The sequence below is a fragment of the Meleagris gallopavo genome, chromosome 17, assembly GCF_905368555.1.
Source record: "Meleagris gallopavo chromosome 17, MGAL_WU_HG_1.1, whole genome shotgun sequence".
Taxonomy (NCBI): Eukaryota; Metazoa; Chordata; class Aves; order Galliformes; family Phasianidae; genus Meleagris; species Meleagris gallopavo.
The window spans coordinates 7,732,166-7,758,421 of NC_139420.1; the positions used below are offsets into that span (position 1 = coordinate 7,732,166).

Genomic DNA, 26,256 nt, shown 5'->3' on the forward strand with positions numbered 1-26,256 from the left:
CACTGCCCCCGGCCCCGCCCCCGGGGCTGGGCTCCGTTCGGACCCCGGCCGCCCCCCGCCCGACGGCGCCGAGGCCGGACGTCCTGCCCCGCACCCGGCCGGAGCCCGAGCCCCGCTCGTCCCGCCGAAGCCGAAGGTAAGCGGGCGGCCTGCCGCCAGCCTCGCTGTGCGCGATTCTGCGCTCCGTCTTCACAAAGAACCTAGACCCAAGTCGTTGTACTGCCATGAAGGCAAAAAAATCTCCTCCTAAAGGCAGCAGAAGCCCCAGTAGTGTTTCTAGGATGAGTGGTATTCCACATTGCACCTCTTCAGGATTCAGGGACAGTTGCCTGTGACCCATGACATTGTTCTCACCAAGCACAGGAGCATGCACTCATCAGCCTTGCGGAATCAGCATCTAACCTAGAGTCTTCCAAATGCTGCAGACTCTGCCAGTTGAAAGAGACTCACAGAACGGTTAGAGTTAGAAGGGACCCCCGAAGGCCGTCTGTTCCCACTGCCTGCAGTGCACAAGGACACCCACAGCTCCAGCAGTGCTCACAGCCCCATCATCCCCTGACCATGGGTGTCTGCAGGGATGGGGCACCACCACCTCTCTGAGCACCCTGTGCCACTAACCTTAGCGTAAAAACATCTTCCTTGTATCTAATCTAAATCTCTCAGTTTCAAATTGTTTCCCTTGTCCTGTGAGAAGATACCCTGCTAAAGGGTCTGGCCCTTCTTTCTTACACCCCCTTTAGATACTCAAAGTTCATCCTCAGCTCTCCCCCACAGCCTTCTCTTCTCCAGGCTGTACAGCCCCAGTTCTCTGAACCTGTCCTCACAGGGCAGATATTCCATCCCTTGGATCATTTTTGTGGCCCTGTAATGCTATAATGCAAATGAAAGTACAGCAATAACAGCACAGTGGTACAACCCTAGGCTACAGGGAATGAGAATGAGCTCAAACACAGCAGCCAAAAAACACAAAAAGCAAGGAAGAAAAGGTGCTTACCTTTAGAACACCTCAGACAGACAGGGATCTCCAGCAAGGTACCCATATCTCCACTGCCTGCCCTTAAATGAGGTCTGGGAAGGGGTGGATCCTGGGTCCACCTCTTCCAGTCACTCAGGTACATTGCATGCACCTGAGCTCCCCTGGGTTGGCCCTGCCTTCCCACCAGGTGCTCAATCACTCCTTCAGGCTGACTCAGCATTTCCACTACCGGCCCTCATGAAATGAACATGCAAAGTGTTTATGCAAATACTGCCATCTCACCATCTACAATGATGGATACAAGAATCTCATATCACATGTGATCTCTGCAACAGGCACAAAGGGGAAAAACTTACCTCACCTCATTAGTGTCTTATCTTAATTTATACTTGACAGTGCTTTGCTTTGTAATGGATTAGGCTTTATTCTTTCCTAATCCATTTACAGTAAATGCCTCTAATCATAACGTGCATGGTTTTAGGCTAAAGTTATTAAATTGTTCTCTCCTACTAAATAATTAAATTCATATCCTCTAGCAATTGGCACACAGTCCAAGAACTTTTTCACTTAACAGACAAGAAAATTTAAAATCGTTCCTCGGTTTAATTCCTTGTTCTTCTCTTACAGCTTATCAAATGATGTAAGGAAGATGGATACCATGTTACTTATTCAGTCCATCCTAAGGTAAATAAACAGTACACACTTTTCAAGAAGAGGACAGCAGGTACAGGCATTTTAAGGACTGCAATTATTCTAACCATAGCCCTTCTCATAGTGGATTTCTCTTTATAAGTTTCCTGAGGAGTTCACAGACATAATTTTGTGCCTGGTAATACTACGGTTGAGGCAAAAGCTCAAACTTTGCATTTCATGTAGGAGTATACTAAACAATACCTTCAAGCCTAAGCTAGAAATTGGAACAGAAGAATGCAGAAGTGTAGATGGTAATGAAATTAGCCTCAAGTTTTTTCATAACTTCATTCAAGAAGAAATGTTTTTTCCTGACATTCCTCTTGAATCAGATGGATGAACTTCAGAATGACTACTTGTGTAAATCCCCATGCACACACAGCAGTAACTTCACTCTTATAAAGTTATTTTTATTTATCAATTGCATCTTCAATAGTTATTCCAACAATAACATTTTTAAAAATAAAAATTCTGCTCTCCATAAAATAAAGCAATAATTAACAAAAAAGTCCCTTTTTTCACCTCATTTTTTGAAATGATGTAGAAGGAACAGCGTGCTTTGAAGAGACAGATTCATCCTCATTCTCATGGAGACGTTTTCTCATAGCAATTGGCTAAAAGAAAGATGCAGCAAGATGGCTACATTAATCAGGTAAGACAGAGCCTGACTGTTTTGTCTACTACAGAATTACAGATGTTGGATAAAGTCTCCCTCCTGTAACTGAATCAGCAGCATGACTAACGAGTGTTTCTCTCCAGTGATCTAATGGTAAGTGATCCTTCTCATGTAAGACACTGCCCTTACTCCCTTTTCTGTCTCAGCTGCTCCCAGTTTTGACTACTGTTTAAAATAATGCTAATTGCTATCTAGTAATTAATATCACAATACCATTTCTAAGATTTTACTGCCACAAGAATTTTCCTTTGAATATTAAATGTTCATGACTCAAATCCATCAAAACATACATGCTCACATATAGAACTTTAAATATATGGATAGTCCTTTAAAACCTAAGAGACAGTTTGTTTACATTCAAAGTGTCTTGCCAAAGCACAAAAGTAAACTCCTTCTACTAAGACTGCAGGAAAGAATTAGTAGACTGCTACATAAAGGCAGAAAGTACACTGCTATACTAAATTATCAGGATTACATTTTCTTATTAGGGTTTACTTTTAAATCTGGCTTTGGCACCAAGTATTAATCTTCACATAATCTCTCATTCATACCATTTTTGATGTTTGTGGTGGATTCATAGTGGCACTTGTCTGAGCAAGTAGTTGTTGAAATGTATTTTTCATATCCTCATCCTGTTAAAAATAATAAAAAAAAAAAAGGATCAGCCTTAAGTACTATATGGAATGTTTAAGATGGACCAGCAATTATGAAATAAATAAAGGAGAAAAGGACATAACTTTTCACCATTAGAAAAATAAAACATGTAGTGCTAGGAGAAAGGATCTGAAATGACAATCCCAGATTGCTATAAAACACTGCACAGTGTCACAATTCCTTCTCTAAGGCTTCCAACATCAGGCCCAGTGAAAGAAGTGGTGAATCTATTCTTAACACAACACAACTGAGAAATAGAATTAGGAGACACTATTTTTGCAGCAAATAGATTACATTTTATCAGGACATCGGTCCTTTGAAACATCGGCTTTATTCCCCAAGGAAAATTTGGCATGTGTAATTTCTGGCAAATAACGTCATAACAAACAGAAAATTCCAGAATAAACACCTCAAGGACTTTCAACAGCTACAGTTAAACTGATCCAACCTTCCTTCATCCCTCCCATTTGCCCTCAAAATTAACATCATCTTAATCTGCCCCAGAGAATTTTCAGCAGGTGGTTTATGTACAGCGTTGGTAAGGAGAAAAATAGTTCTACCTTGTTCTACAAATACATCATTTCCCTCTATAAGTACTTAGCTAATACCAGTCAAGCAAAAACTGAAATAATAATACCATGCAATGAAGTGTAACAATACTGAAAGAACAAAACATACAGGGCTAGGTGTCTGTGCAGACAATTCACTGGTCAGTTTTATCAGGAGAGGCCTCATCAGGACTTGAGACCTGGCTTTCATCAAAATCAAGTCCCTCGCTCTTGAAAAACAAGTATTTTGCTTATAGTCTTACATTTCATTTCCATAATGACTTCCATTCCTAACAGAATATTTTCATTTCCAGCAGCTTAACATCATCTCAACGTGTAGTTTTTAATCCCATCTCCAACCCACCATCATCCATCTATCGTATACTCTAAGTAGAGAAGAACCAGCTAAAACATCTATATTAAAATGACAGAAAAACTTTTACTTTTAAAGCACCCCACCATTACCTCTACCCTAAGTCCACATATCAAAGGTTGTAAATGGAAGGTTTCACTTTTAAAAACCCAAATGATTGTTAACAAATATTTCTTATTCATAGGCCATGCACATTGCTACACTGTTCCCTACCATAACAAGTTCACTGGATTATACAGTTTATCCTCTACCAGAAGTGGTAAGTCAGAAGCTGCCATTAGTGGGATAGACACTGGAAAGAAGTGGACATAGGGATGTTATTAGTAGCACCTCTGCGTAAAGAAGTCTGGCTGCAGGAGTATTAGTAGAGGAAAGGGCAGCACAAGGTAGGAAAGCACAGATCATTTCTTAGGGAAAGCTATCATTTAACAGAAAGCCAGGTGTGTTTCAAGGGAAAAAGTTAGCACATAGATGCATTCGGGTTCAGCTGCCAGGGACCGAGGTGCCCTTGGTCTATGCTGGGCAACCTCAGGGAAAAAGGAATTCCACGTGCAAAAGACATTTAGTTGACATAGTAAACTTCCTCTTCTGAAAATAAAATCTCATTCTCTAGTTTCAGCAACTTCTGCAGGAATTTATTAGAATGGGTTACTATGGATTACCTGCAAACCCTAAATCAGACTTCCAAAGTTGAAATCAGATCTTGAAACCCTTCCTGGGACTACCTGAAGTATGCTGCTCATTGTGAATTTAACTTAGATCATTTCCTTTGGCTGAGCTTTGAACAGTGACTGTAGGTTCACCAGCTGAACAACTGATCTAGAACCAAAAACAGACATTTATTCTTAACAACTACCTGAATATAACAATTTCTATAATAATTTTGTTCTATTATCACAGCAAACTCAGGGAAACTCAGGGAGAAGTGAGACATTCAATGGCAGGGGTACAAGAGAAGTAAGGATCATCGAGCTCCTGTGGGTTTCAAAAATTGTAACCCTTTTTTGGGTGGAAGGCAGGGGAGATGGTTCATATTCTACACTATAGAGTATTGCAGTATCTCCTTTTTTGGTTTAAATATGTTCTTTAGCACTACAGAGGCTTCAGTGTGAACACACAATTTATTTTGTATAGAATTTGGACTTGTCTTTTTTCCAGCATCACGTTTCTCAATGACATAACACCTTTTTTTTTTTTTTTTTTTTTGAAATTGAGCTGTAAAAATTATGTTTTGTTTGGAGAACATGTGTTCTTACAATAACGGAAAAATTCTCTAGAGGACCCCAGATCTCTAGAGGGGGCTGACATGCTATAATGCATCTTGTGGATGTTTCCAAACGAGACTTTAGAGGTAATACTGACAGCACAACACAAGAGGGAGCACGGAGCCAGTAGCTCCTTCTCACTACTTGCGATCACGAGACCCTAGCAGCTTTGTTGGTGATAGTACTCAAGGTTTGTGATAGTTAGAACTGAACATATTGTATGCTGGCCTCTCAAAGAAGGCAGTATATCACCTATAAAAAACTGACATTTTTAATAACAGCCACGAAGAGAAGCAGCTTAAAGAGTGACATCTGAATGCTAGATGACATACAGATTTGCAGGTAAAATGCTTTATAAAACTTCTTGTCCTATCTTCAAAACCAAACATAGCAGTAAGAGCTGCTCCTAAAGAGTATATATAGTCAAGATGCTAACAGCTTCACTTCACATACTGATAGATCTCAGTCTTAACTTGTGTAAATCGCTGTCATATACCTCCACTTTCCCATAATGCATGTCAGTGATTCTTAAAACCAGTATATCATGGTTTGTCAATAACTTACCCTGCTCAGCATTATAATCAAAATGTAAGAAACTACAGCCAATTAACCCACTGCAGAAATTGTGCACAAAACTACAGTAGTAAAAGCCAGGAAAGATAGAAAGTATTTCTGGATGCCCAACAACTGAGACAAGTTACTTACAAACAATTATCCAACTGAATATTCTGTCTCAGTAACTAGCAGCTGCTGATTTGAGTGATTCTCCCTTGCTTCAGCCTTTGTGGGGGCATACGAAGTCACAGGAGCTACAGTTCTACGAGATAGTTAAGCTACAGAGATCACAATGTTTTGAGTTGGAAGGGACCCTTACAGGTCATCAAGTCCAACTCCCCTGCAATGAACAGGGACGTGTACAGCTACATGAAGTAACATTCAGGTAATAAAGAGAAAATTGAATGGACGTAAAATTAGGCATAGTGTGGTTACTTTGGAGAAGACAGGAATAAATAATTCCTCTTTCTCTCTGGCAAAAGTATATGATTTGGAAGGCTAAAACTTACCTGTGGTGTACTCATGACAAGGTGGAGTACCTATGGTGTACTCATGACTCTCCATTATCAAAGGCAGACAAAGGAGAAGTCAAATTAGAAGCAGAAACTAAGCAAAGAGGTGTTTAAGGTGGGAAAGGCACTGAACAGCATCAAGCAAGGCTACAAGACTAGGAATAGCAGCAACAACAGAGAAAAAGAACATGGAACTGAGAAGACTGAGAAAGCTTACATACCATGGAAGGCGGTAAGAGCTAACGAAGACTTTGTGAGGGCCAGTGACCAAGAAAACAAGCACAATGAAAAACAGCAGGGGGCCTCGCTGACTTTGCAAGAATTTAAAATTAAGAAAACAGGAAAAAATGAGAATCTCCATGCTGTAGAGAGAGCATTTGTTGGGACAGCAGTGAAGCGGGTTTGCTCTCCATACCGCAAGAAAGTCCTTGGCACACAACTAAGTACTGCATGGTCATCTTGCTTACATCTCTTCAAAATGTTCACTCTGGTTTCAAATTGTTCAACAGGAAAGTTGTGACTTCTAGCATCTGGGCTAATGTCATTCTACAGATTGGGATCTGATGGCTCATTTTCCCATATGTCATTCACAATGGCAGTAAAAGAAATGAACAACTCACAGACACACAGTATGCTCATCCCTTCTTATCTCCCTGCAAATAGGTATTAGGATCCCTGCAGTCTTACAGCAGCCAGCAGAAAGAATTGGGCCAGCTGGCAGGCAGCAGCACCTGCCCATGAGAAGCACAACATGGCAGTTGCTCTCCTGCTGGCTGCTGTCAGAAGCAGCCTACAAACCAGTGGACTGAAGCTCTGACTTAGGGTAACTGCTGTTATTCCCAAGAAGCTGCAGAATTCAAGCTCTCATTTCTCATCACCTTTTCTGGCATTCTCCACAGATGCAGGATTGGGTACACAGAGATCTCTGGTGACCAGGGTAGTCACAGTTTCCCTGCTTCTTTGCAGAAGCAAAACCTCGTGAAACTCAAGTTATTGAACAGCCTTTGAATTTATATCAAGAACTTATCTCCAGAACAGCTCATCTTGGCTGTACTTAACAAACTCAATTCCTACCTGAAGCCAGGGATGCTCTAAGGCTTCCTCTATCGTAAAACGTTTGCTGGGATCCACTACCAACAGCTTCTTCACAAGATCCAGAGCTAAGGTAATAAGAGTTAAGCAATCAGCTACTTAAAAAATGCAAACACATCAACATGCAGTGTACCACAAAAATGAAAACTGAAAGGAAGTTAAAAGAAAACAAACTACAACAAAAGAAAAGATCTAGATATTCTGCCAGCTATATAAAGGAGTCATACCCATGTTGGATATGTGCTTCCATTCTTTCGAAATGAATGTGTATTCTCCACGAGTGATTTGATCTTTCAGAGATAGTTGAGTATTTTGCTCACTAAATGGCGGATATCCACACAAGCTATATAAAAGAAGAAAACAAATTAAACAACACAGGTTTTGTCACACAGTGTCATTTACATGTATACATTTTTAAACATACTTTCACTTCCTACTAAATATACTGAAGTTGCCACATCTTGAGCCACATATCTCAATGAAAGCCCAAGGCATCTAAGCAGAATCTTACCATACAAAAAGAATAACTCCTAAACTCCAGCAGTCCACAGCTCGGCTGTATCCAGCAGTCCCAAGTGAATTTAGAACCTCAGGAGCAAGATACGTGGGAGTACCACATAATGTTTTCATAAGAGAAGTTTCTCCAAGAATCTTGGATTGTCCAAAATCTGTAATCTTGTATGTAAAAATTGTAACACCACATTACATATTGATTGGACTAGAACATACCATATCCTCAGTACACAATAGGAGGTAACATAAGTCTCTTCTTTCCAAGGCACAATTCCAGCACAAGACTATGAACAGAATATACCTCAAACATTATTAAAGTCAGTAAACAGCAATTGAGGAGAATATGAGTAGGGGGAAATATGACAGAGGATCAGACTTACAACTAGCAAAAAGTATTCTCAAATTTGGACATGAATGGGCAACCTCAGAATAAAGGTATTTTTGCATATTAGAAGACAATATGCAATTGAACAAATCAGTTCAACATGCACATCTACTTAATGCTTTCTGAAAAAACATACAGCTCTGTCATCATATAGGCTGGATATTTGTGAAAATGCTTTCTGAAATTCACAAATATAGATTTTATTTTTAAAGATGTCAACACATTTAAAATTGTATTCAATTAAATGTTAAACAATACAGTTTCTAAGTCCTTCTCACAGAAATGTATGGGTAGAATTATCCACAAGAGTAAAATTGAACATATGAAAAGCCTCAAAGTTTTAGGTTACTTCACAACTTGTACGACTAATTCTATTTTGTGTGTGTGTGTGTGCTATGTTTAACTCAATACTGAGAAGTACAGAAAGGAGTACTCCCAAATCTCCACATGAACAGTAGAAATGTAAGTTTCCTTGCCTTTATCAGACACGTCTCTTCAGAAGATGAAAGCAGCACATTCTCTGGCTTCAGATCCCGGTGTATGATTCCATTGTCATGAAGATACTAGATACACACAGACATACATACATGAAGAAAAGCAGACTATTAGCCTTCTTTAAGATACATGCTTTCAGATTTTCAAATAGCAGTGCCAGGATAACTGAAATCGCTATTCAAGAGACATGCATGCATTTAAAGCTACACAGCTCATGACCTTTTTTAAAGCCAAAGAAGTCCAGTTCAGTTTGCAAAGACCAAAATGCTTCATCAGGGTGCACAGTACAGCACTTAAGCACTAATTGTTTGAAGGCCTTGCTCACATACTACTGCAAGTCTCACATGATAATCCTGCCTTTGTGAGCACAGTCTGTGTTATTGCCTAATCTCTGGTGGTTGTTTTAAGAAGTAAGAGAGTTTGAATGCTATTTGGCTGTACTGAAGTACAAAATCTTGTTACAATTACTTGTTAACAGCAGTGTCCTGATTACTTGCATAAGTTTCAGAAGTGACAAATGACACAAAAATTCATCCAATTGACATGCAAATGCATCACCATATTTTCCTTGATAGAATTCATGATTACCTTCACAGCCAGCAGCATCTGATAGAAGTACAACTTGCAGGTAGCTTCTTTCATCTTGACTGGCCTTGACACTCTGTCATACAATTCTCCTCCTTCCATCCTAAAACAGATGTAGGTAACAAGTCAATATATTACTTCAAAAATTTCATCTCACTACACAAGACCAAGACCAAAATTACTTCTTTTGGCTCCAAAATATATTTCAATTCTGAAAATGAATGAGTAATGCTCTAAACACAGCACATGCATTGCTGACTTAAGGCCTAATCTTCTGAAGTCTTTACTGGAAGAAACTACAAGATTTCTGATTTACACCCCCTTATCAGCTCAGAATCAAAGTAGCAGCAACCCAAAACGGCAGCATAGTGGGTGTCTATTCAAGGCACTAATTGCCTTCAATGTGTAGAAGTGATTACTCCCCTGATTATCCCAGCTCCTGTTTTCAGAGGCTTCAGACAGCACTTGAAGCCAGCAAAAGGAAAAGAAAACAAGAAGAAAACACGAATATACAACAGAATTCAGAACTATTCACATTCTTTATAGCTGTGAAAGACATTTCATGCCTTTATTTTCAAAGCAGTTACTTACAGTTCCAAAACAATGTAGTAATCCTCTGCTTCAAAGAAGTTTTTGATCTTGATTAAGCAAGGCTAATAAAAAGGGAACACAGATGGACACATGGAAAAGTAGAATCACTGGTAAAAACTAATGCTATCAACTGTGTATCATCTTGACTTTCCTATTTAAGTATGATTTCCCCATGGCAGCTAATTAGCATTTACACAACCAATAGGCTTTGGCAAACAAAGTCTGTTGTCTTCTCCCCTATACGTCACCCCCCCGTACAAAAAACACTGAGTTCTTGCCACCACTACAGCTCAGCAGTCATCCTTACTTTTTCCAGTCGTCAGTTTCCACAACAACCCCAATATTTTCTTGATATGCAAGAGTTCATTAATCTGTGCAAGCTTTCTGCTTAACAAAAGGAAAATAAAAGCCTTTGGGTGGGGGGAAGCTGAAAAGATAAGGATCCAGCTCAAGAACTTGCCAGTGGAGTCTAATGTTGGTTATGTGGCGATTTGTATAAAGCCTGCATCAAGGAGAGATTTTTCCCACAGCTACGGTTCAGGTTGAAACCTCCTCTGCAAAGTGCCTTCCCAAGTTTACATCTGAGACATCAAGACTTTAAAACCTCCTATCTGCAAAGATACAATTTGAAACGTGCTGAACAGACTTATTTAGGCTGCAATAATTATATGCATCATTCTCTAAACAGGTAAAATCAATTGTTACTATGCTAAGTCAGCGAAGCAGAAGAGTGCAGTACACAGCAAAATGAATACAAATGTACAGTGACACTCACATGATCTATTTTCTTCAAAATCTCTATTTCTGTGTTGATATTAAAAGCTGGGTTCTGTTAAAAGAATCAAATATCATATGGAGTCATACAGCAATATTCTAGGATAAGACACTTCAGAAATAAAGCTCCAACTTAAGAACTTAATCTCAGCCAGCAGATATCAGCACTGTCCTTCGAACAGCTTTCTCCTCCCTTCAAGATGTTTCCCACATAAGTTACCCTACAGTTAAATGCTACTCACTTTTACTCTTTATTATGCTAGACAAAATAAAAAGATTGATCTGAAAATATCTGCATCTACCTCCTCCTCTGAACCTGTATCTGGAAATTAGAGAAGCATTCACTGAGTTTGCATATAATCCTGCAGAATTAACAAGGTGAGTCTAAACTGTTTTAACTTCCCATATGAACCCATAGCTGCAGAATTTGTATCTCCTTTCTCATTCATTTTCAACCTCTATTTGTATTTTTTCTTCACAGTTCATCCTGTATCTCTACATAAAATGAGAGTGATCGATCTGAAGTTGTTTGAATATCTGTTATGTTACAGCCACAGCTCCTCCTCCAGCAGCTATGAAAGCAGACATGAGGAAAGCCCTCCCCAGCAGGCTTCACACCATTTCATTTAAGTGTTATGATGGAATATACAACACAATTAGCAGAGCTTATAGACGTCTGGTCAGACCTCCCTGTAATGTAAATTTCTGATGTGCTTTAGGAGATACATCCCTAGACTTCCCCACTCCCCTCATTTGTGTGTACTACATGAACAAGCAGTCCTAACAGAGTGTGGTCAAAGAATAAAAGCAAGCGTTTGCTACACAGGAGGGCTGGAGAGTAAGAGATAAAGGCTGCCCATATCCGAGGATGGCTGCAGTGTGGCCAAAGGACAGACACAAAGGTACTTACTGCCTCTCTAACACCACTGGCCATAAACTTCCACTTGTTGATTATCTTTACTGCAACTTTATTACAAGTGCTCTTCTCAAATGCCAGCTTGACTTCTCCGCAGGCACCACTAGCATGAAAGCACAGCTGTGTTAATGCTTACAGATACCTTCCTAACTTGGCCGAAGAAGCATGCTGAAATGAACAGGAGGCTCTCGCCTCATTAAGATTACATGCAGTCAGAGGCTGCAGCTTTCCATCTTTCTCAATATGACAGATGAACAAAACTATCTCAGAAAACATAATGATAAAAAGCATTAACTGATCACTGAAGACATACAATATAATTTTGGTGAGGTTCACTAAAATTACAAATTCATCTGCATTCTTGATAATCTGGTCTTAATAAATACAGCGTGCCACAACGTGTCTTAGGCTAAATCTGTTGTGTAAGCAAATATATTGCCAATAAGTGTCAGGTTTTGGCATTCACATAAAGTGAAATAATAAAGGAATTGCTTCGTGGTCTCGGACAACGCAGTTGTTGATCAACTTGAAGCTGCAGCTGGAAAAGTGTTTGTCAGTAGGACCACATCTCATTTGTGCTTCATCTTCATTAAAACCCACCACAGTCATTGGAACGCTTATCACAATCTATTGAAATAATCTCTGTTAAACCAAAGCACTGCAATCCTTATCAAACTGATTTGCTGTGTGCAACAAACAGAAGGTAAACACACTGCTAATGATATCTGCTGGCCCTCCCTGCCCTGCAAAACACCTGAAATAGCTGTGGCACTGTAAAAACTAGAGCAGTAGCTCAGGAAGCACAGGGTACTGAAAATGGTAACAAAATGAAGGGATGCTTACCTTCCCAAAGTCTTAGACATGATATACTTCTCTCGGAATTCTCTAGGAAACACCAACTGGTCATCCACCGTGAGATCAGAAAAGACAAACACTAGGGAGATGGGTGGAGAGCATCCTTCTGTTATTCACTTCAAAATGATTACAACAACACTTCCCGAGCTTTTATAGTCAACAACACAACTAAGCAAATGCTGCCCGCTAGAAACAGCACAAAAATAGTTAAGGAAAACAAGAATTAGAAAATTAATATGAAAAAAAAACATCAGTTGATGCTGCAAATTACACCAATGATGTTTTAAGCAGGCAATCTCATCACTGAAAAATGAGACCTTGGGTCTGTGCCAAACACAGCGATAAACTTATGGCTGTTCTTATGACTTCAGCTATAAGGCATTCACAGAGACAAGGAAAATATTCAAATCACTGCACAAAGAACCTCCTGGTTAACACCAAAAGAACCTGCATATGTTGTGGTATGTTTTACCCTTGTTAGTCTGAAAGGACAGTGCGATTTCAGAGTTATGAGTCAGCGGAAGCCTCTTCCCTTTCCCAATGAGCTCTCTATTCATGAAAGTTCCATTCGCGCTGTGGTCTTCAATGTAGGCAACGTACGAATTTTTTGGTCCCATTTCCTAAAAGGAAAAGAAAGAAATCAGAAAGACAGTAATAGAGCAAAAAGGACTACAGCGTTGTACAGCGTTGGCTCAAAACATGGGTGTATTTCATAAAGCTGGAGAGGGAACAGCACCTGGTTAAAGGAGTCAGTGCTGAACATGGTAAACTTTGAGTTCATTAAGATCCCAGCAAAAGTTCACCTTTCTCAGTTATGTCAATACACAGACAGACAACCTTTTTAGCACCTACCCTGAAAATTCGGAAGTGCTTCTTGCTATAGTTTTGGTAAAATCCAGTCTCAGATAATCCGAGCTTAGAAAAACTGTAATCGCAGCTTTTGTTTCTTCCAAACCAGTACTCATCATTCACACAGTCTGCAGCCAATTGGAGAGAACACAACATTGCAGGCACTTATTAACTACTGCTCTACAGAATGATGCCACACGCTGTAGTAAAGTAGGATCACAAAGACATCAGCGTTCACTTCTCCTAACTCCAACAAAACACCACATTATAACAATACTTGATTTGAGGAAGATATTCAGAGGACTGGAGCACCTTTCCTGTGCAGAAAGGCTGCGGGAGGAGGATCAGGAGAGCTCACCGCAGCCTTCCAGTACCTGCAGGATGCTTACAGGCAGGAAAGGAGTGACTTTTGCATGGTCTGATAGCGACAGGATATGGGGGAGTGGCTCTAAACTAAACGAAGGGAGATTGAGGTCGGATGTGAGGAAGAAATTCCTCACTCAGAGGGCAGTGAGGCCCTGGCAGTGCTGCCCAGAGCTGTGGGTCCCCATCCCTCGAGGTGCCTGAGGCCATGGATGGGCCCTGGGCAGCCTGAGCTGTGGGATCTCTGAGCTCCCCTCCAATCTCAGCCATTCCGTGAGCCTACGATTTCACTACACGCAGTACATCAGCAGTTTCATTGTATTAACAGCGTCGTTTTCCATTCACCTTCAGCAATACACTCACACGACGCAGAAACAAATCAAAGCAATAAAAGCTACGGGGCGGACAGACGGAGCGGGCAGCAGAGGAGACACGGACTGCCGAGCAGAGCAGCCGGGAGCTCAGCGGGACGGCACGGAGCTGCACGGAGCTGCACGGAGCTGCACGGCGCATCCTCGGCCCGACGCGGACAGGAGGCCGGGGCCGGCAGTCACGTACCCCAATTGCTGAAACCTTTTCCGAGCGCGAAGAGCCGACCCCACGGCTGGGGAACGAGCTCGTCGGGTTCCGGGTCCTCGGGAATGGAGGACAGCTCCTGCGTGGGCACGGTGTCCAGAGAGCTGAGCGTGCCGGAGCTGGAGGAGGACTGGCTGGCGCCCTGCGAGGCGCTGGAGGAGGAGCTGGTGCCGCCCTGGGACTGCTGGGCATCGCTCCTCGTCTCTAGAGACATGGCGAGCACGGCCAGCACCACCGACACTGCCGGCTCCGCGCTTCCCCACGCGCACGCCGCAGTCCGGCCCGCCGGGCACAGCGCGCACGCGCGGCGCTACGAGAGCGGCCAATGGCGGCGCGGCGCCGCGCGGGGCCGCCGGGATCCGTAGTGCGGAGGACGCGGCGCAGAGATGCGGGCGGCGCTGCGGCTGCAGTTCGGCCGGGCGCGGCGGGCGCTCCGCGTCTCCGAGGCGGCCCCGCGGCCGCGCTGCGTCGGGCCCGGCTCCGGCCCGTCCCCGCGGTGCTGGAGCTGCGGCGGCGCTCTCTCCGGCGTCGACGCGGTCCCGCACTTCTGTCCCGGCTGCCGGGCCCTGCAGCCGCCGGAGTCTCGGCCCGATCTCTTCCGTCTCATGGAGTGGTGAGTGCCGGCGGGGCGGACTCGGGCGGCGCGGGCCGCGCTCCTCACGCCGCCTTCTGTCGCCCGCAGTGACCGCTCCTTCCGCCTCGACGCGCAGCGGCTGCAGCGGCGGTTCCGGAGCCTTCAGCGCGCGCTGCACCCCGACCGCTTCGGCCGCAGACCGGCGGTGAGTGGGGAGCCCGGGGAACGAGCGCTGTATCGGCTGCGGGGTGAGGGACCGCGCCGCGTGGGGCTGCCACAGACATTCATGGAGTCCTAGAACCGTCTGAGTCGGAAAGGATTTCCAAAGGCCGTCTGTTCCCACTGCCTGCAGTGCACAGGGACACCCACAGCTCCAGCAGTGCTCACAGCCCCGTCCCCTGAGCGTGGCTGTGTGCAGGGATGGGGCACCACCACCTCTCTGGGCACCCTGTGCAGTGCCTCACTGCCCTCAGCGTCAAAACTTCCTTATATCCAATCTAAATCTCCGCTCGTTGAGTTTGAAACCATTTCCCCTTGTCCTGTCACAACAGACCCTGCTAAAAAGCCTGTCCCTCCCTTCTTACAGCCCCTTTAGATACTGATGGTGACACAGTGCTGCTGTGCTGTTTGCGACCTTTGGTAACAGCAGGCAGCGTGTTTCAATCACTGCTTATTGATGCATTTCTGTTATTTCTCCTCCACCGGCAGCAGGAACAGCACTACTCGGAGCAGCACTCCTCCCTCATTAACAAGGCCTACCAGACGCTGCTGCACCCCCTGAGTCGTGGCCTATACCTGGTGAGTGCTGGGATGGGCAGATCTACAGACCCATCTTGGGGCTGCTGGTGGTCCCACGGCCAGTGAGTGTGCACGCTCAAAGAGTGTGATATTCAGATTTCCAAATTGCTGGTTTTTCTTCCAGCTGGAGCTGAACGGGGTGGAGCCGGCACAGGAAACGGACTGTGATGCAGATTCAGAGTTTCTCATGGAAATCATGGAAATCAATGAGAAATTAGCAGAGCCTAAGACCGATGAGATCCTTGGAGAAATAGAAACTTTAATTAAAGGTGGGCTGAGTTCTGATGGTTTTGTACAGAATGACTTTTACATCCTTGTACTTTGTATAATACAGAAGTCTTTCAGAAGACTTTTCTGGTTTAGGTATTTTGGCATTGCTGTCACTAAATTCTGTTAGTTTTGAACAGACTTGCTGTGTATTTTTTTCCCCACAAAATAAGAATGCTGTCTTTCCTAATTCATGTCATCTAAAAATCCAATCTAGCTTAAGAACATCTGTATAACGGTACCTATTCTGATGGCAAAATATGTCTGTGTATTGATCAGAAAAAGGATTACATTCCACCTCCAGCAAATCACAGCAAGGAAAATTGTTATCAGAGAGACACGCAGTGTGCAATTACAAGCTTCTTACTTTTGTCTACTAAAATATGTAGAGTTTACTTTATGTTGAGGAAGAATCCTGGGTGCGGTGTTGGAGATCAAAGCAACTTGAGCTGCTGGGAAGTGAGTGACCACTGGTTTGTGGGCACTGCTGTCTGTAAAGCTGTCTCAATAAAGAAACACTTGTGGAATGGCAATGAAAAGAACTGACAGTGCTAACACAGGGAGCTCTCGTCTTCCAAAGGACCACACCACAGTCTGAATGCAGCTGTGTTACAGAACAAAATCTGAATAAAATAATTTGTTTTACAGATAGACAACAAGAACTGACCGAAGAGGTGACCGCAGCTTTTGAAAGAGGTAGTTGTTTTATTAAGTACTCAGCTGCCATAAATATATCAGTCATAAATGCCAAAAACACATTCTGTTATTGAGACTAAATGGGCAGGTGCTCAAACCATTCCAGACAGGATTTTTGTACGGGAGAGCAGTTCTTATATTCCTCTTCTAGGCCTCACAATTTCTTTACTCTTAGGCTTGCCTAGCATGCATTGCAATCCTAAAACATCATAGGAAAAGTACTAGTGGCACATGAAGCATGAGAACCTTATAGTTTGCTGTTCTTTGTACAGGGAGCATTAAGGACTACACTGCATCTATCCTTCTCAGTAGCCATCCTTCCCCTCCCATTAATAGTTTAATTAAGGAGCAGTTGTTTCAGTCTCACTTCTGGAATTGCCCCTGTATGTACCAGAGTGCTACCAACTGTATTTTTCAGTGATGGCAGTTGGTCTAAGTATATACATTCCCCCTACAAAAATGTTTTGTCTCCTCTATATACCTAAAATTACCCACTGTCCACATCACCACCGCTTCACAGCCACTTCACAGAAGAGTTATTAAAGAGCATTTGTGTCCCATTTCCTTCCTCAGTTGTTTTGTGGAACATCTCCACTAGGGAGCTCTAAACCTCCCAATAGGAAAGTAGCAGCAGGGACCACATGTTCCTCCGTAAATGGCCTCTCACAGCTTGCAGTTCTTGGTTCTGAAACAGCTGCTGGCAAAGGAATCTCTTGAGATTCATTTTGAAAATGAAAACTGTGTCCTCCTTCTGTTAAATAATTCTCTAATTTTATTATTATTATTTTTTTCCTTGCAGATGACCTTCAGGAAGCTAAGAAGCTTCTAGCCAAAATGAAGTACTTTGCAAACTTAGAGGACAAACTAAAGAACAAGAAGATCCCTTCCTGATAGTGCCTCCTTTACCATTAAGAATTAATGTAATTTTTAATTAAACTGCTGATTTAGTAACCAAATCCAGACAAATGGTGTTTGCCTCCTACGCCTCTGTTAAAAGCTTTAATTCTGAGAGAAAGAAGACAAACAGAGGAACGCAGTGCTTGCTGCAGCACCTGCTCAGTTACAGCTGGGAGCAGGCCTTGCTTACAGCCAGGAAAAGCTGCACTGTGTGCCTAAGATTACTGTCCTCAGAGTTACAGGTGTGGAATTTATCAGAGAGACACAAACTGTGTGCAATTATGACTTCTTACTTCTGTCTACTAAAATATGTAGAGTTTGTTTTATGTTGAGGAAAAATCCTGGGTGCAATGGTGGAGGATCAAAGGGAAAGCTCATTCAGCTCTGCCTCATCTCCTGGTATGTATCCCACCCAACCACCTTGGAAAAAAATCTTTAAATGTGAAATGATTTTGATTTTATTTTTTTAAATCATCATCTGTCCTTTCTGCTCCTTGGTACTTTTGGAGATGTTGATTTCAATGAAGGATGTTTCCTGGCCCAAAAATGAGCAGAACTTTTGAAGCCCTGTTGGATAGTTGGAAGTATTAAGACATGAGGTTGGGGAAAAAACAAAAAGCACAACTCAAAGACCAGGCACTGTTTTATTACTGCTGTTTTAGGAAACAAAGCTTTCTAATAAACCTCATTATTACTTAAGATAATCTAATAAAGATAAATCACATCAGTGTCACACTGCTTTGATTGCTTTGAGATGGACTGCATGCGTCTGTGCAGGAGAACTAGTAGAGATTTAATGTCCTTAAATCTTACACTGAGATTATTTAAATTAAAGAGCAGCAACTACAGACCTCATGTTAATGCACTGAGTAGAATATTTCAAATAGCAGCTCTGCAGTGGGTCAATTCTCATTTGGGTTGAACACTTCAGTCTACAAGCTATATATTCTTCAGGAAAGCACTAACAGGTGCTTGGATCTGAAGAAAGCTTAGAACTAAAAGTGTTACTGAAGTATAATGCCATCCAAAGGCATCTGCTGGAGGCAGTGGAGTGGAATTCATTTAACAACCACTACAACCATTTCTGCTTCTTACATCAAATTTTATCTAAATGTTGAGTCTTCTGTATAGTACATTCTAACAGCAGCTCAGCAGTAACTGTTTTAGCAGCATTTTAAGGAAGATTGCCTTTACTTAAACTTCCTCTCAATATGCAGGAGGAAGTAATAAACTACTTGGTCATAGTGTTGCAGTGCTAATTTAGAGGACAACATTTGTCATTCTCATTAAGGTCATTCTGTTACAGCTTTGAAAATACTTTTTTAATATTCATCATGGAGTTGGCTTCTTTCACTAAGTTCTGTTTCCTTTTCTTTGTTTTTTCCTCCAAAATTAAGTTTGTGAAATTCCTTTTTGATCTCCAGAAAAGATTTGTTTTTTGTCTCAGGAATTACGAGGAAGATGAAAGCAGCAACAAAGGAGCACTCCAGTAAGAACACCACAAAACAGTACTGCTTCAGTCCTTTCTGAAAATAAATGGCATTTATGATTGCAACAACCTCAAGTACAACAGTGAGTTTTGGAAAACAAAGAGCCTGTTTTGTTTTTCATGGTAACCTGATTGCCTGACACTCAGTGGGCTCCCAGAGAATACAGACCCCACCAGTCCTGAGTGCTACTTCTGCCTCTGCTTTGACATAAAAACATACAGGATTATTAACAAATGTTTCATCTTAATGAAGTGCTGAGATTCAGTTTTTCTAGTTTTGATATCTTCTGTTTTTTCCTTTTGAATCTGAACCCCTCACTCATCCCTTTTACTTTTTACTTAAAAATTTTAGGTCCTACAAACAGTAACAAAGTGGTTTATTTTTATTTTTTATTTTATTAATTATTTTTATTATTTTATTTATTAGTTACATGAGTCGAGGGTTTGTGTGCACCCAATGTTGATGTCTCACTTTATTAACAGAAAGCAGTTTGATGGACCCTTAGAGCAGAGTTAAGTGGGAGGTGAAGCAATCTGGAAAAACAAAGTATGCCCACTTACCACTATAAAAGGAAAAAGCATTCCGATGGTGAAGAAACTAATCCAGCTAACAGTCCCTCCAATCATGCAGGCAGCAGGACGTGAAGACTGCACAAAGATTTCAGCTGTCAGCGTATTGGTTATGCCACCTGGGGGAGTGCATTTGAGAGACAACAGGTGATCGTGGCACTGGCTGTTTACAAAGTACTCCTAATGGCACAAAGAGCTGCCAGTTCTAATGGCAGGCCTGTCAGTCCCTGCCCACACAGTCAGCGTTCTTCTGAAGCGGTCCTGTTTCAGTAGGACTGCTCAGGCACCAAAGGTCCCTTGAAAAGTGTAACAGGTTTTTTCTTGCTTCTTCTACGACTTGCCTGAATGGAAGGCCAGAACTAAGAGCCCCACCTGACACACAGCTGACCCTGACAAGAACACAGCTCAAGCCTCAGTTTCAGCTTGTGTGATGCTATTCATTCTGATGAACTATCAGACTTGCATTCCTCAACGAGAGCCCTGGCAGCCTTCAGTAAATACTGCTGGCTTACACAGCAGAGTTGCTCACATTTCTCCTTGCACCCTCCAAGACACAGCTGAGCATTTTAAAACGTCCTTTACTGAACTATACCTGGTCCCAGCCCAAAGCTCAGAATGAAGGCAAATATCGACATCATGCTCACGTAAGGCACCCAGGAGTACAGTTCCTGGAACAGAAGAGAATGAAAAGCTTCAGTTTGTATTTCAATAATCTAGTTTAAAATTTGGGCTTAAGTTATACATTCCTCAGTTCTTTTATTTCAAGTAAGACCAACAGTCATTCACAGATGCTTAAGTGTCCTATATTTAACAGGACTGCTTCAGAGAAAGTCAATATTGCTAATCTCAGATTTTACCAGATGGCTTCTAATACTTCTGTCAAGATTTATCATCAGTTCTCTGAGGTGAAAACAGCATCAGCATGGCAAATAATTACTACTAGTTTAACATTTTGTCAGTGCTTATTTTGGCATTTCAGAATGATCCTGGGAGTTATCTAATTAGCTTTGAGCACTCAGAGTAAATAGATTTTCCTCACTGCATTGTTCGTGCGTACATAAAGTTCAACAGTGCAGTAAAGAAGCACCAGGATTCCTAGAGATGCATGCATACAAAACTAAGTGTAACAAACAACCCAAACCTAAGCTTGAAATGTCATTATCCAAAAGCAGCCTCAGAAATTTACAAAAGCTACCATTTGCTCTAAACGTTCATTTCAGGAGATGTGTGGAACTACTTAATTTGAGCTGGTACAGTGGATACAACTCACGATGCATCTCTTAATACTACATCAAAAAGCGTGGCAAGATGTTGTCTTCTCATGGTTGATTTAAAGCACTGTGAATATCTCCAGGGAGTTCGCACTGGTTCTATGAATTCACATTTAATAGATTGAAGCACCTTCTGTATTGCAGCATTCATAAAATATTTCTGTTTGACTTCACTTTACAATCAAGTGACTGAAGTGGATTCTGGTACTTAATATCATCACTATCTAACTGAAATAGCCTAGAATTACTTTAAAGGACACTACAAACATTATTATTACACAGTTTTGTCAGTATTAAACATAGCTGTAGCTTTAAAACAAATACAGGACCAAATCTTCTGAGAGCTCTCTTATAGAAATAGCTCCAGAATCAAATCTTTCAACTGTTGCCATTTTTTACAGTGCTGTTTAACATGCCCAGCTCCCATCTTCCAGCTTTGAGCATCACAGATTTACACTCACTGTTAGTTACATCACATAACAAAAATGAGTCCTACTGTACACCTGGTAAGTCAGAGAGAACGTTAAAACAATGCTCCAGAGGGTCATAAGGAGGTATCCCCCAAGGATGAGGTATCTTCTCCCCACACGGTCTATCAGTAAACCCTATGGACAAGACAATGAGACAATGTTTTGTTACCATACTGCGCTCGTATTTACCACCATCAAATTGTTATGGTCTGTACTAGAAGGCAGAAGGAATTGTTGCATACACAGGTGAGAGCTGTGAGGCATTCACAAGCGCCAGTGCCAAGAGTCACATAGGGGATTTTTTCATCTGAGATCCCAGCTTGCTCGAAAACATAGGTTGCGTAGAAATAAATCTACAACAGAAGGGGAAAAAAAAAAAGCAGAATTAAGCATTTGCAGTAGGTAAACTGTCAGCTGGAGACAAAATCACGTTCATATTAATCATATATCTGAATCTATTTTGTGACTTACAGCATTTATGCCACTGAGCTGCTGGCCCATAGTCATCACAACCACAGTAACGAGCTGCCATCGCACAGCACGATCAGCAAAGAGCTGCCAGGGCTTCTTGGGTTTCTCTCCATCTAAGGCAAAGCATTCCCGCTGTATGTCTTCCATCTCCCTTTGATACTGTGAAGAACCATGAAATCGCTTCAAAGCTAAAAACAAAACACCACAACACTCAGTTTTACCTATTCCACAGTTTCTGGAAACTCATCTCTCCCCACAAGGACCCAACCTTTGCTGAAATACAAAAGTTTTCTACTTTAATAAGCTAAGAAAAACAGTGATTTGCTTTGTGACTTATTTTTTGTTTTCTGATTGTGATACTGTCATGGGACAATAATAGCAGGGTAGCAAAGCATTTGGCTACAGCAAATAGAATGAGCCCAAATGCAGCAGCCATGGATACAGAAGTGAAAGAAAAGAGCTGCTTACCTTTGGAAGGCCTCAGGGAGGCAGGGATCTCCATTACGATATGCCTCCACCTCCACTGCCAACCCTTAAGTGAAGGCTGGCAAGGGGTGGATCCTGGCTCCAGCCCTTCCAATCACGCAGGTGCACTGCTTACACCTGAGCTCCCCTGGGCTGGCCCTGCCTTCCCACCAGGTGCTCAATCACTGCTTCAGGCCATGACAGCATTTCCACTACACTGGTTTTCTAGAAGGAAGGGTACCCTCTTTACTTGTGCTTTGCTGTGGTGGAGTAGGGAGATTTGAGGCATCCCTTTTCTTTTATTTAAGTTAATCTTAAGTTAATCTATCTGTAATTTTGCTAGTGGGATGAATTTAGTGCACTGCAGGGAAGAAGATAACTGATTCTTGTAAAGCAAAATACTACCTGAAGTCGTTTGGATGGAAGACCAAAGGCTGTGTAACTATGTTGTGCTGATAATGAGAAAAGTGAAATCTGGAACCCAATGTGCTCATCACAACCTTCTGAAGATGCACAGAAAGAAGAACTGCTGTGAGTTACCTTTGGCACAGCTCAGCTCATCACCTCTATCAATAAGAAGATATCTGGGACTTTCAGGAAACCATGGCAGGAACAAAAGTTGGGCAAATGCTGGAACACAGCTGCTGGATAGCAAAAGTGGCCAATATGCTTCTGCACCTAATATTTCCCTGGGGAGAAAGCAAGATGTTCACCTTTCAATAAATGCTCCTCGTTCCTACATCTTGTGAACCTCAGCAGAAAGAGGTTTGCAAAGCATTTTCCACCCACTCTGAAAACAGGGCTCAGTCAGGAAGAAACAAGCAATGCTGCTTTCCTGCTGCTTATTGCTGTGCTGACTCTAAGAATTAGCTTCAGATTTGCTGTGGCAGGGTTTTCTAGCAATACAGGAACATAAAAGCATCAGAACTTCACCTCAAGGTTAGCACTGAAACTCCCAATGCTTTTGAGAACGATACAATAATTCACTTTTGAAAGAAAAGCAGAAGGTCACCTGATCCCACCTCCCATTCAGAGCTGACCTAATGAGGTGTATTTACATAGAAATGAATTGTTAAAATTGGTACAGTTAGAACCAACAGGATGAGGAATGGTGGGCAACAGAAACTTATCCAATAGAAAGCATTTTGCATTTTAAGTACTGACCTCGGATTAGCCAGTCTAAGTTTGTATTCTAATTTATTTTGTAGCACTTCACACCTACAGTAATCAGCAAAATCAGTTAATGCAGAAGATGGAAAAAGGAACTTCTAACAGCCCTGGATAGTGGGACAGAGAGAAGAAGAAAGAAAAGATGAAGCAGATAACACGCTGTGACACATTAGGGCAGGAGGAAGCTTGTGGCAGACCTCATGAAAGCAGCTTTTCATCTACAGTTTTTCAGGAACCAACTGCACAAAGTCCCCAGCAACCTCATCTGTTCTCACAAAGGATAAAAACAGCAGCAGTGCTACTATAAAGAAATTCAGAGGCCCTCCCTCAAGTTCTGTCATATGCATTTAGTTATAACCCACTATCCCCAGCAAAACCATGAGCTGTGCCCATTTTGTGGTGCCGTTCTGTTTGACATATCTAAACTGAGAATAATTCCCCCAGGAGATAGATAGCACAGACAGTTTGGAGTTTTAAGAACAAAATGGCAAAAGTAGCTTTTCCAGGTTTTTCTGTGACACCCTCTGTATAAGTTGATTGAGTAGTGCTATAGTGAGGATCCTTCAGGAAGCTGCAGGGAATTGCAATTCCTTACACACAAGTAATGCGAGGTAGAAAAGTACATATATTTCTAACCTCAAACCAATTATTTGTCCTGTCAGAATGCCCCCAGTCAGAAAGATGGAGCTACCCATGGCCATGCCTCCTCGGAGATGTTTTGGGGCAACCTCCCCAAGGTACAAGGGTTGCACACAGAGCCCAACACCTGCAAGTCAGAGGAGAAACATTTCTCTACAAACAGACTGTACCTTAGCAGTTTTTCACACATCATATGATATACAGCACTTAACTCTGGGTATCTGTGCTCAAGAACACTCGTTCCTTTACCAGACTCTGTTTATTGAACAATGATGTCATCATGAAATATTACCTTATTCTGGCTAATTACAACCACACAAAGATATAGTTCTTCATGCCTTTACAAATAGGTGTAATACTATAATGAGATGGAAAGTACCATGATAATAGCAGGGTGGCAAATCTTTGGCTGCAGCACATGAAAACTAGCCCAAATGCAACAGCCACAGATACTGCAATGAAGGAAAAGAGCTACTTGCCTTTGGAAGGCCTCAGATAAGCAGGGATCTCCAGCAAGAAAAGCCTTTGCCTCCACTGCCAACCCTTAAGTGAGGGCTGGGAAGGGGTGGATCCTGGCTTCACCCCTTCTGGTCACTCACTGCATGCATCTGAGCTCTCCTGGGTTGGCCCTGCCTTCCCACCAGGTCCTCCATCACTGCTTCAGGCTGTGACTCAACATTTCCACTACAACAGGTCACACTATGGTTGGTCAGCATTACAGGACTTGAGTCTCCAAGTTTTGCTTTGAAATGTAACACTTAACCAAAACACGCAGGAAATGGGACTTGTTCTGTGAATTTACTTGCCTTCAGAGTCCAAATTAAACAACAGAATGTCTTTCAGATCAAATCTACAAAGCAGCACACAAAGACGTAATGTAATATCTGAAGACTCACCAGTAACGTTAAGTCATCATACACCACAGCTTACTGAAAGCAGGGACAGGAGATCTCTTACCTGAATTTATACCAATCAAAAACCTTCCAACAATCAGCAACTCAAACAATCCTGTTGGAAAACTGATCCCCATTAAAATGGCAGCCAGGATGGCTATAACGTTATTCATCAGAAGGGCTCCCTTCCTGAAGGAGAAAAGAAAAAAAGTTTTATTTTTTGGTAATAAGGACAAATGGGCTTTGCTCTGAAGAGACATGCTGCTCGCTGGAAGTCTGATACAACCGTTCACTCACACCTAAAAGCAGCCACGGCAAGGTAGGAACGTGGCTTTGTTCATTCACACTGTGTTTACATGGAATGTTAATGAAATATTTCACATCACACAGCACGTCCTTACCATTAATACAGGGCACAGATGTACGCTTATGGGAAATGTGTTTTCACACAGTATTTCCATACTCTTGGAAGTACTCCTAGGAAGAAAGTAGGAAAAGAAAACGTGCTCTGTCTGTGCCCGTCCTGTAACTCACCTGCCCAGCTGAATTGCCATGCTGCCTCCAATAAGGGCTCCACACAGGCCACCAAGTGAAAAGATAGAAGCAATGACAGACCAAAGAAAAGTCAGCAGGTTGGGATTGAGTTCCATGTGATAACGACTGGCCCAGGTTTCATTTAAGAACTTGTGTATGTGCTGCAGTAGAGAAAGAATGGTGTAAGTACAGCATTCCATCTAGCCCTACAGCATGCTATTAGGAGTCACACCTACATCCTGAAACCCCACTCTGGAAGCTAACAAGCACAGCAGACAGATGCAATAACAGATGCAACCTTCCTGGCTCAATGGAAGATGTTACTAGTTTTGTTCTGTTAATTATTCTAAAGCAGTCACACAGGATAGGTGAATCACCACAAAGCAGAATACTTACCTGAGTGGGGGCATTGATAATGGAAACATTATATCCATACTGAAAGGTCCCTCCAATTCCCACCGAGCAAACAGCCAGAAACAAGGTCCAGCTGGGAAACTAGGGAACAAGAGGGTTAGGTATGAACACTGTCAGGCCCTCAAACTCACACGTGTTTAACACCTAGGAGAAAAATCAGTGAGGTAATCATGGACTTTTTGGACTGTGGAAGTATTTGGTCAGAAAACGATTTAAGCTCTCAAATATCTGTAGTGGGAGAAACATTTCACACTGATGTTGGCCACAATTGTAGTATTTTCGAGGACACAAATGTGACAAACTTCCAGGTTAACCGTAGGATACAAAACCACCGCACAACTGATGACATCTACTGAACTGTGGGAATGTTCTGCACCAACCATGCTGTTCACGGT

The 26,256-nt window shown here is 42.2% G+C and overlaps 3 protein-coding genes and 1 long non-coding RNA gene across 11 annotated transcripts in view; 2 read left to right on the forward strand and 2 right to left on the reverse strand.

Annotated features, from left to right (window-relative positions):
* Positions 1-12,109, forward strand: LOC104913565 (uncharacterized). 4 transcript variants are annotated; one of them, XR_014886922.1, is made up of 6 exons: positions 1-136; positions 1,604-1,660; positions 2,353-2,435; positions 4,102-4,176; positions 6,310-11,062; positions 11,166-12,109. It is a non-coding gene; the product is annotated as an uncharacterized LOC104913565 (long non-coding RNA). The 4 variants fall into 4 exon arrangements; XR_014886924.1 differs by having other exon boundaries at positions 7,149-11,062; XR_014886923.1 differs by having other exon boundaries at positions 10,948-11,062.
* Positions 2,056-14,575, reverse strand: CHEK2 (checkpoint kinase 2). Of its 3 annotated transcripts, none has more exons than XM_085238248.1 (14): positions 14,226-14,573; positions 13,308-13,432; positions 12,928-13,075; positions 12,444-12,534; positions 11,595-11,703; positions 10,686-10,739; positions 9,911-9,972; positions 9,323-9,422; positions 8,716-8,802; positions 7,853-8,016; positions 7,569-7,684; positions 7,324-7,409; positions 2,894-2,974; positions 2,056-2,280 (listed from the first exon to the last, which is right to left on the reverse strand). In XM_085238248.1, the coding sequence occupies exons 1-14, from the start codon at positions 14,455-14,457 to the stop codon at positions 2,185-2,187; spliced, it is 1,551 nt and encodes a 516-aa protein (XP_085094374.1). In that variant the 5' UTR covers positions 14,458-14,573; the 3' UTR covers positions 2,056-2,184. The 3 variants fall into 3 exon arrangements, 2 of the variants coding, with proteins under 2 accessions (XP_085094374.1, XP_010718647.2); XR_014886919.1 differs by lacking the exon at positions 2,056-2,280 and adding an exon at positions 4,580-4,736 and having other exon boundaries at positions 2,896-2,974; positions 14,226-14,575; XM_010720345.4 differs by lacking the exon at positions 13,308-13,432 and having other exon boundaries at positions 14,226-14,566.
* On the forward strand, positions 14,535-17,534 carry HSCB (HscB mitochondrial iron-sulfur cluster cochaperone). 2 transcript variants are annotated; one of them, XM_085238260.1, is made up of 6 exons: positions 14,535-14,856; positions 14,926-15,022; positions 15,529-15,615; positions 15,740-15,884; positions 16,531-16,578; positions 17,378-17,534. In XM_085238260.1, the coding sequence occupies exons 1-6, from the start codon at positions 14,630-14,632 to the stop codon at positions 17,467-17,469; spliced, it is 696 nt and encodes a 231-aa protein (XP_085094386.1). In that variant the 5' UTR covers positions 14,535-14,629; the 3' UTR covers positions 17,470-17,534. The 2 variants fall into 2 exon arrangements, with proteins under 2 accessions (XP_085094386.1, XP_085094385.1); XM_085238259.1 differs by having other exon boundaries at positions 14,538-14,856; positions 15,526-15,615.
* The window catches only part of LOC100543381 (solute carrier family 2, facilitated glucose transporter member 11-like), a 12,074-nt gene continuing 2,427 nt past the window's right edge, over positions 16,610-26,256 (reverse strand). The window contains exons 2-12 of one of the 2 annotated variants that reach the window (XM_085238249.1): positions 25,844-25,942; positions 25,448-25,608; positions 24,978-25,102; positions 24,018-24,147; positions 22,752-22,900; positions 21,747-21,934; positions 21,518-21,628; positions 21,309-21,410; positions 20,127-20,202; positions 19,526-19,653; positions 16,610-17,272 (exon numbers count right to left, since the gene is read on the reverse strand). In XM_085238249.1, coding sequence (XP_085094375.1) covers positions 17,183-17,272; positions 19,526-19,653; positions 20,127-20,202; positions 21,309-21,410; positions 21,518-21,628; positions 21,747-21,934; positions 22,752-22,900; positions 24,018-24,147; positions 24,978-25,102; positions 25,448-25,608; positions 25,844-25,942 — 1,359 coding nt within the window. In that variant the 3' untranslated portion in view covers positions 16,610-17,182. Of the gene's footprint in view, positions 17,273-18,100; positions 19,002-19,525; positions 19,654-20,126; positions 20,203-21,308; positions 21,411-21,517; positions 21,629-21,746; positions 21,935-22,751; positions 22,901-24,017; positions 24,148-24,977; positions 25,103-25,447; positions 25,609-25,843; positions 25,943-26,256 lie in introns of those variants that run through there. The other variant, XM_010720343.3, reaches the window with a different exon arrangement.

Bases quoted from the DNA above. Each gene is read 5' to 3' on its own strand.
- CHEK2 (XM_085238248.1), bottom strand. From the start codon at position 14,457: ATGTCTCTAGAGACGAGGAGCGATGCCCAGCAGTCCCAGGGCGGCACC. The intron at 13,433-14,225 runs GTACGTGACTGC...AATTGGCTGCAG, and splicing joins AAAAGGTTTCAGCAATTGGG to ACTGTGTGAATGATGAGTAC. The intron at 8,017-8,715 runs GCAAGGAAACTT...TTTACATACAAG, and splicing joins AAGAGACGTGTCTGATAAAG to ATTACAGATTTTGGACAATC.
- HSCB (XM_085238259.1), top strand. From the start codon at position 14,630: ATGCGGGCGGCGCTGCGGCTGCAGTTCGGCCGGGCGCGGCGGGCGCTC. The intron at 15,023-15,525 runs GTGAGTGGGGAG...CTCCACCGGCAG, and splicing joins GCTTCGGCCGCAGACCGGCG to CAGGAACAGCACTACTCGGA. The intron at 15,616-15,739 runs GTGAGTGCTGGG...TTTTTCTTCCAG, and splicing joins TGAGTCGTGGCCTATACCTG to CTGGAGCTGAACGGGGTGGA.